The sequence below is a fragment of the Doryrhamphus excisus genome, chromosome 12 (genome assembly GCF_030265055.1).
Source record: "Doryrhamphus excisus isolate RoL2022-K1 chromosome 12, RoL_Dexc_1.0, whole genome shotgun sequence".
Taxonomy (NCBI): domain Eukaryota; kingdom Metazoa; phylum Chordata; class Actinopteri; order Syngnathiformes; family Syngnathidae; genus Doryrhamphus; species Doryrhamphus excisus.
This window is the reverse complement of record NC_080477.1, coordinates 1,757,965-1,767,037: the sequence shown is the minus strand read 5'-3', so window position 1 is coordinate 1,767,037 and position 9,073 is coordinate 1,757,965. Positions and strand designations below refer to the sequence as shown.

General features: G+C 46.2%; 2 protein-coding genes across 3 annotated transcripts in view; one reads left to right on the top strand and one right to left on the bottom strand.

Annotated features, from left to right (window-relative positions):
• lsm14ab (LSM14A mRNA processing body assembly factor b) lies at nt 1–7,253 on the bottom strand. Its single transcript, XM_058088359.1, has 10 exons — nt 6,680–7,253; nt 5,992–6,155; nt 5,426–5,582; nt 4,968–5,159; nt 4,810–4,890; nt 4,302–4,481; nt 4,074–4,224; nt 1,570–1,593; nt 1,240–1,480; nt 1–1,166 (listed from the first exon to the last, which is right to left on the bottom strand). The coding sequence occupies exons 1-10, from the start codon at nt 6,801–6,803 to the stop codon at nt 1,143–1,145; spliced, it is 1,338 nt and encodes a 445-aa protein (XP_057944342.1). The 5' UTR covers nt 6,804–7,253; the 3' UTR covers nt 1–1,142.
• Nucleotides 7,254–7,486: 233 nt separating this feature from the next.
• The window catches only part of LOC131139092 (transcription initiation factor TFIID subunit 4), a 145,772-nt gene continuing 144,185 nt past the window's right edge, over nt 7,487–9,073 (top strand). For both annotated transcript variants that reach the window (XM_058088356.1, XM_058088358.1), the window contains exon 1: nt 7,487–8,808. In XM_058088356.1, the coding sequence (XP_057944339.1) occupies nt 7,506–8,808 (1,303 nt within the window). In that variant the 5' untranslated portion in view covers nt 7,487–7,505. The remainder of the gene's footprint in view (nt 8,809–9,073) is intronic.

The window sequence follows — 9,073 nt, the reverse complement described above, 5'->3', positions numbered from 1 at the left end:
TTTTATTACTCCTTTGAAGTCTTTATTGTTTTTATGTAAAAACTGAATTTTGCTGATAATTCCCAAGAAAACAACTCCAATTTCCAGAAGCTGGAGGTAACAAACTTTTAGGAAAAAAAAAAACAAAACAACAATGTTGGTTCCTTGTCAATAACTCCAATTGACTGGCCTGGCTAATCAGGCTATCATGCAGTGTCCGGCTTATCTGTGCAACATTTGACTTGAAACAGCACATTTACAAACAATGCCGTCCTATGTTCTGCAGAACCACCCCCCCCCCCATTAACCCCCCCTCCCCTCCCTCCCTCCATTCAGCTCTGTTCTCACCTCATAGTGCTTCATTTTCAATACATTTGCCATAAGCTTACATTAAAGGGAGAAGTGTAGAAAAATCCCTCCCGTTGAAGGCACTCCCTAAATAGAAACACACCAAGAGCCCGAAAAGAAAGAAATAAGAGGAAATTCTGTGACATCTTGGGGTCACACGAAGGAGAAATAAAAACAAAAACCTTCACAGGAGCGCTTCACAGAATTTGGGGATCCTTCAGTAAACTGAACTGAGTGGGACATGGCTGACGTGGTTAAGTACGAGAGACGAGACGTTTGACAGAATGCTAACTTTTTTTTTTTGGCAGGCTAACTACTAAAGCGTTGGTAAGAAAATAAGACGAGTCAACGGGAAGGATTCGGGTCTTTGTCCTTTCAGCCAACACAAGCGGGAACGCCTTTAAAAAAAAAAAAAAAAAAATCGCACAAAGTGGAAGAAGTGCACGTTCCTGCGTTCAAATTTGGTTTTTCCTTTGGACCGCCTCGACACGGCCTTTGCGGCATTCCACAAAAAAACAAAAAAAAATGGCAGTAATAATAGAAAAAGGAGACAAAAAAATAAAGCTATCTAGCGCACGGTACAAACAGGTCGCTGCAAAGAGAACGACTTATTTTTTACACAGCAGTTAATGAATGAAACAACAAAAGACCAAAAAAGGGGGGGATGGGGGCGGGGGACAAGGGGAGCCGGTGAGAGGACGACCCTGCTGAGTGAGCGTCTTCTTCCGTCCCGGCAAATGTCGGACCGGAGAACATTTCTTGAAAGTGAATATTTCCTTGTTGAAGAGCTACTATTGGTCTCCAAGTCTGGGAAGCTACGCCGCCACCTTGTTGTCCTTCTGGAAGACAAACCACAAATTCCAGTCAAGGTCAAAGTCGTCATCTTCACTCCCGCACGTCAAGGTCGTTTACCGAGTATTCGTAGTCGGAGAAATCCCGGCCTCCTCGTCCTCCCCTGAATCCGCCCCTGAAGCCGGGCGGCGCGCCGCGAGGCGGCCCGAAGGAGCCTCGACTCGACGGCCGCCCCCGCCCACCTCGGGGCCCCATGAAGCCTCGGCCGCGGAAGCCCCCTCGGCCTCGGTTGTGCCTCATGGGGATGCCGAACGTCTCGGCGTTCATGCGTCTCTCCTCAGCCCAGGTCGGCCTCCGATCTCTTTGACATTAAAAAAAAACAAAACATGCTTGACAATGGAATGGAAATTCATGTGAAAAGACTCAAACAAGAATTTAAACGCGACTTACCTTGAAAATCCTTCGTTTGATCGACTGCAACACAACCAAAACAACAATGCATTAGTGTTTCAGTCAACACATCACTAAGTCATCCTCTTATGGGTCCTTCCTTTGCATCTTCCTGTCAATCATACCCAATTCCCTACCGAATCCGACCAAACTACGCACCGGGCGACTAAAGACGACGTGCTGGTTAGCTGAATAGACGCGTTCATTCTAACATTCATGCTAAAAAAAAAAAACAAAAAAACAGAGGCACCTCCAAAGTTGAACACTCCATGAATGTGAGCAGAATGAACATTGGCTGTAGGGTTTTTTTTTTTAATAAAAGGCAACAGTTTGACCCTGGAACAGATCATTTCTACTGTCCTACCTCACGACCTTGGGGTTCAAACATCGTTCCTTCACGCTTAACTCGGGTTTTTCAAAAAATTAATTATTTTGTGGTTGAATATGGCCTAATATTAGTCAAATATGTATATGAGAACATTGGAAATTAAGCATTTTGCATCATAAAAATACAAACAATGGGCATTTTATGTCGTGTGATATGTTTAGTGTGCAAGTTTAGAGGTTCCAGTGTATGCGTATGATAACCCAATGTAACGAGTGTACAAGTTTAGAGGTTCCAGTGTATGCGTATGATAACCCAAGGTAACGAGTGTACAAGTTTAGAGGTTCCAGTGTATGCGTATGATAACCCAAGGTAACGAGTGTACAAGTTTAGAGGTTCCAGTGTATGCGCATGATAACCCAAGGTAACGAGTGTACAAGTTTAGAGGTTCCAGTGTATGCGTATGATAACCCAATGTAACGAGTGTACAAGTTTAGAGGTTCCACTGTATGCGGATGATAACCCAAGGTAACGAGTGTACAAGTTTAGAGGTTCCAGTGTATGCGTATGATAACCCAAGGTAACGAGTGTACAAGTTTAGAGGTTCCAGTGTATGCGTATGATAACCCAAGGTAACGAGTGTACAAGTTTAGAGGTTCCAGTGTATGCGTATGATAATCCAAGGTAACGAGTGTACAAGTTTAGAGGTTCCAGTGTATGCGTATGATAACCCAAGGTAACGAGTGTACAAGTTTAGAGGTTCCAGTGTATGCGTATGATAACCCAAGGTAACGAGTGTACAAGTTTAGAGGTTCCAGTGTATGCGTATGATAATCCAAGGTAACGAGTGTACAAGTTTAGAGGTTCCAATGTATGCGTATGATAACCCAAGGTAACGAGTGTACAAGTTTAGAGGTTATAGTGTATGCGTATGATAACCCAAGGTAATGAGTGTACAAGTTTAGAGGTTCCAGTGTATGCGTATGATAACCCAAGGTAACGAGTGTACAAGTTTAGAGGTTCCAGTGTATGCGTATGATAACCCAAGGTAACGAGTGTACAAGTTTAGAGGTTCCAGTGTATGCGTATGATAACCCAAGGTAACGAGTGTACAAGTTTAGAGGTTCCAAGGTAACGAGTGTACAAGTTTAGAGGTTCCAGTGTATGCAGATGCTAACCCAAGGTAACGAGTGTACAAGTTTAGAGGTTCTAGTGTATGCGTATGATAACCCAAGGTAACGAGTGTACAAGTTTAGAGGTTCCAGTGTATGCGTATGATAATCCAAGGTAACGAGTGTACAAGTTTAGAGGTTCCACTGTATGTGTATGATAACCCAAGGTAAGGAGTGTACAAGTTTAGAGGTTCCAGTGTATGTGTATGATAACCCAAGGTAAGGAGTGTACAAGTTTAGAGGTTCCAGTGTATGCGTATGATAATCCAAGGTAACGAGTGTACAAGTTTAGAGGTTCCAGTGTATACATATGATAACCCAAGGTAACGAGTGTACAAGTTTAGAGGTTCCAGTGTATGCGGATGCTAACCCAAGGTAACGAGTGTACAAGTTTAGAGGTTCCAGTGTATGCGGATGATAACCCAAGGTAATGAGTGTTCAAGTTTAGAGGTTCTAGTGTATGTGGATGATAACCCAAGGTAACGAGTGTACAAGTTTAGAGGTTCCAGTGTATGCGTATGATAACCCAAGGTAAGCAGTGTACAAGTTTAGAGGTTCCAGTGTATGCGTATGATAACCCAAGGTAAGGAGTGTACAAGTTTAGAGGTTCCAGTGTATGCGGATGCTAACCCAAGGTAACGAGTGTACAAGTTTAGAGGTTCCAGTGTATGCGGATGATAACCCAAGGTAACGAGTGTTCAAGTTTAGAGGTTCTAGTGTATGTGGATGATAACCCAAGGTAACGAGTGTACAAGTTTAGAGGTTCCAGTGTATGTGTATGATAACCCAAGGTAAGGAGTGTACAAGTTTAGAGGTTCTAGTGTATGTGGATGATAACCCAAGGTAAGGAGTGTACAAGTTTAGAGGTTCTAGTGTATGTGTATGATAACCCAAGGTAACGAGTGTTCAAGTTTAGAGGTTCCAGTGTATGTGTATGATAATCCAAGGTAACGAGTGTACAAGTTTAGAGGTTCTAGTGTATGTGTATGATAACCCAAGGTAAGTACTTGGAGTCGTTGCAGGACAAGTTGTCAAAGAAGGACTTGGTCTTATCGTAGTAGGCGTTGATCACGGCCTCCTCCTCCTCGGCCGCTGCCTCGCTCGCAGGATGCTCCTGTTCGGTTTCTTCCCCGTTCAGCGCCTTTTCAGCCTTGTCGTCTGCGGGTTATAAAAAATAAAAAGTTTATTACCCCAAACTGTGAGCGAGTGTGTGTGTGTGTGTTTGTGTGCGGCACCTTTCAGCTTGAGTTTGGTCTGCAGCTCCTTGTCGATGTCGTCCTTGTGGAACTGAGCGTTGGCCGTCTCGAAATCAAAGTCCTCCTCGAACTTCATGAGCCCGTCCCTGCGCACATTCATTTTGCCCCGGCTGCGGTTTCCTCGTCCGCGCCCCCCGCGGCGATTGGCCTGAATGCCAGCTGAGGGGGAGGCAAAGGGCTGTCAATCACGTCCTTGTGCGTGCGTGCGTGCATGCTCGAAGAGTCATACTGTGCCTGACAAAAGTCTTGTTGCTTATCCGAGTTGTAGAAATGACAAATAGCTTACATGAAAAGAGAAAAGTCTCTAGGTTATGCTTAGGCACTTTATGTTGTGATGTTTTTGTAGCCATTTTGTGTTTTCAAACAAAAATATAATTTTCCCCAGACATTATTATTATCAATGTACCACACAGAAGTGGAAGACAGCTTAAGTAGGTGGTAACTAAGACTTCATGAATCTCCATAAGCCATGATGCAAACTACTCACCAGCTTGACGCCTGTTGGGATCCCGGTTTTCCATAGCATTTTGTTCATTATCCACTTGAGTCATTCTGGGCACCTCTGGAGCTGAACAAAAAAAAAAAATAAGGACGTTAAAAGACTGAATATTCACATGTGTCAAACCTGAAGTTAACTACACTCACCTTTCCTCTGCTCCAGGAGGTCAGGAGGCTTCTGGCTAACAGTCGAGGCTCCACCGAGTCGCGGAGGTGCTGCCATCTGACTCCTCTGGCCGACCGGTGCGGGTGCCGCCAGGACAGCCGAGGCGGGGGCCTGCACCTTCTGCTCCAGGGTGGAACTCTTTGCAAGAGGGTCCAGCTGAGGACTGGTACGTCCTTCACAGCACCGACGACACAAATATAAAACAGGTATACTAACAGCCGAGATGGCGTAACCACTCTAAGAAGCGCTTTGAGTAATGATACTAAAGCGGGCACCCGTGAATGTAAGTGTTTAACATTTCTGGAGAGAATTCTAATTATAGACCTTCTTCACAGAAGGGTACCAGTGAAGGATTAAGGTTCTACACATTTTCACCGTAATTTTATTGTAATTGAGTGTCCCGTTGTGGTGTTTTTATTACGTTATCATTTCTTCTTACCTCCGGCAGCCCCAAACTGCTGAGCTCCGAGGGGTGCGACGCCAAACTGTCCATACGTTTGGACTGGGGCCCTGAAGGGGGCATAGGAGGCGGCAGATGGGAATGAGGAGGACGATGATGCTGCCGGTGCACTGCTGCTGGTGGTTCCAATGGACGACTAGGACAACAAAGACATTGGTATAGACTTTGCTTAGACATTGATTGCCAAAATTAGTTATTGTTAATCAATCACACTTGTGGCCTAAATCTAAAAGATGTATTTTCTCATATAGTTATGAAGTGGATTTGAGTCAAATGAGAACAGAATACCAGGCCTGTATTTTTAACAAGTAAATTAACAACCCTTGATTAAAATAATACACGCTGCAATGTAGTATGTATTTGGCATTACAGAATGTTTTGAGGACATGTTGTACGTGTCATTTTAATATTTGAGCCCCCCCCCCACTAAGTCAGCAGTCGTCAACTCAATTGCTCTCACCTGTGTCTCTTCTCTGATTCAACGCATGGATGCCAGAGGCAAAATGGGATCATTTCATAACATTCAGAAACTACTGCATACTTACTTGGACTATGGCCGGGTCCTGAGGGAGACTGCTGGTCGCCTTGGGCGGCTCGCAAACGGTCAAGTCCTTAATGTCGCTGCCTCGGAAGATGATGTACTCAAACACTTCATCCCGAGGTGGAATGGGCCGCTCGGTAGGTCTGTCTTCAGTACCAAAAGAGCGAACTGTTGGGGGGGGGGGGAACAGGAGAGATTAGTTCCAATCGGTCACAGCAGAGTGACAGTCCAGCCCATCCTGTCAATGCACATTTTAGATGACATCACAAAGCTAAAAAAAAGTATATTCATAAAGGTAATTTCAGCTTTAATCTCTGTCTTGTCATAATTGCTGGTGGACATTAATATGTATTTACCACCTCACTTGTAGTTTTAAAATCAATAATTTGATAAATGCTTGCTTCAAATGTATATTATCATGGGATCCCTAAGCAAACTATCTTCGGTTGAAATGTATAAAAAGGTAGTTTTAGAGGGTCCCTTAGTAAATAAGCAACTCTTACTTAACAGCACAAAGTTAGCTTCAACAACGTAAACAAAGGGCGCACATTAGCTTGATCGCCAATCGGCTAGCTTAGCGTTAGCCTGTAAGCTAGCTAGCTAACTACGACAAAACACGGTGTCATTGCCGACTAATGTTGCCCTGTAAATTTTTTTACTTATAAAACACATCGTTTGTTGACTTGGCCTACCTTTAGCAAGGGCTACTGTTGAGTTTTCAGTGTCAATTGTATACAAAATTCCTTCATAGCGAATCTCGGCCTTGGAGATGAGACTAATTTTGCTGCCGATGTACGGCGTTCCTCCTCCGCTCATTTTTTCTTCTCTTTCGTAAGCACCGGTTTGACCTAAAATGTTTTGTGTCAAAAATGGCGCCTGATACGTTAAGATTGGGCCAGTAATTCGAATGCAATCCCACTGGAGAAAGTTAAGAAGTGAGTTTCTGTTGTCCGTTCACAAATTGATTTCTACGACACGACATGGCCGTGTTGGTTATTTTCACCCGCCGCTAAGGATTGTGGGGGAAGAAGGCTGTGGCTTCGTAAGGTTCCACCCCCACTGCCTCTTCTTTTTTTTTATTTCAATAAGAAATTTAAAACCTAATTACTTTTCAAACATTACATAATGAATCTGTGTTATTATTCGCGAATATTGGGAAGAAGAACTGATCTGTTTTGAGGAAATAAAGGAGGAAGATTCAATATGCTGCCATTTTGTTGTATCGCGATACTCCACGGGATCTCTACGCCCTGCCCCCATAACCTGCCATCACACATGTTCCCGTAGAAATATAACTCTCAGAACACTAACTACTGCTCAATAAAACATACACAATGTAATATGATTTCGCATGAAGATCAATATTATAAATAATTGAACACTTGAAAAGAATCGCAAGCCCGCCTCTCTCTAAAAAAATGTAAAATGACGTCAGACTCGTTCCCACAATGCCTGGTAACACGCATGCGCAGTGTGAAAGCAAAAAAAAAAAAAAAAGACAGCAATCGGAGATCAGAGATGGCGGGCGCCTCCGACCCCCTGGAAGATATGCTCTTTTCCGAGGTGGACGAGAAGGCTGTGAGCGACCTGGTGGGATCGCTGGAGTCTCAACTCGCTGGCCAGAGCAACTCCGCGGTTAAAGCAGACGAAAGCCGAGGCGCTGGCTCGGTTGCCCCCGCTAACCATCACTTGGGAAAAACGCTAGCAGCTCCGCTGGGCTCCACAACAGTAGAGCAACAACAACAAGGGCGCCGATATAAAGCCGATATGCACCAGGATTTTAACTCTAACGACGATAAAGCTGTCACATCTCCTTCCCTGGGTTGCGTCCCTTCCTCCGGTGAGCCCTCCATCGCTTCGGCTCCGGCTGCCAGCAACAGCGGCTCTCAATCACATGGAGCATCCATCACAACACTAACCGCGTCCGGCGGCGTGTCATCTTCCCCACCAGCCAGCATCAGCACCGCCGAAGCCGGGCTCCCCTCCAAAGCTTCCCCGGTCTCAGTCGAACCCCCTGCGGACGCCAATCCCGCAAAAAGACGACCAGCCACCCCGCGACGTTGCGCCTCTGTTCGGATTAAGAGTTTGAACGGTGCCGCTGTTGCCACCAGACGGAATAGCGAAGAATCCACTTCCTTGGACACCGGCACCCCCACACCGAACTGCACCCCACCTGTGAGCATCCCCATCAGCACGTCAACGTTCAGCCTAGCGAACTCCAGCTTGGCTGCGGGCCAGTCGGCCATTGCCCTGGACCGGGGGACCCCAACCATCGCCTTGCAGCGACTCCCCAGTCACATCGTGGCCAGCATCGCCCAGAACGGAACTAGCGTGTCAGCCTTGACCCAGCAGGGCTCCCGGACCTCACCGGTCACCTCCCCGTCCTCGTCCTCCTCGCCGCCTGCCCAGGAGAACCACAGCAAAGCTGACTCTGCGGGGGCTTCCGGCACAGACGAATGTCAGTCCAAAGTTGTCCCATCCGGCTCTGTCATAAACACTGTTTCCTCTGTTGCCATGGCAGCGACACCTACAACAACCACAGCAACAAGTCAGCCTCTGACCACCACTACGACTACCACCGCCATCACCACCACCACCACAGTGGCCACCGCCATGACAACGAGCTGCGTAGGCGGTCAAACCACGTCTGTGACCACTACAATCAACACGGTCCGGCCCGCTGCTGCCTCGCCGACGGCGCCGGCTCAGACCCGACCCGGACTGACGGCACCTCAGAGGCTGGTAGCGCCCCAACTTATTGTTAGACCGCCCCAGCAGCAGACCACCATCCAGCTTCCCCCTGGCTTCACCATCCCACCTGGTAAGCAGGGAGACACCCTCGACCAATAAGTCAAAACAACGATTATCTCTTTAGAACGGTGGCCCCCAAAAACTGTTTGAGCCCCAAGACCGGCTTGTTTTTGTCAAACCACAGAGAGGTGTGCTCCAGACCTCATACTTAATCTAACGCTCTTGTCATGTTCCAATAGCCAAAATGTCAAGCAGAAACATTTGTACAAGACCCCACTAAATGAATACAGACTCATCATCGTCATCATCGCTAGTCTGGAGTTTGATGTTAGTCT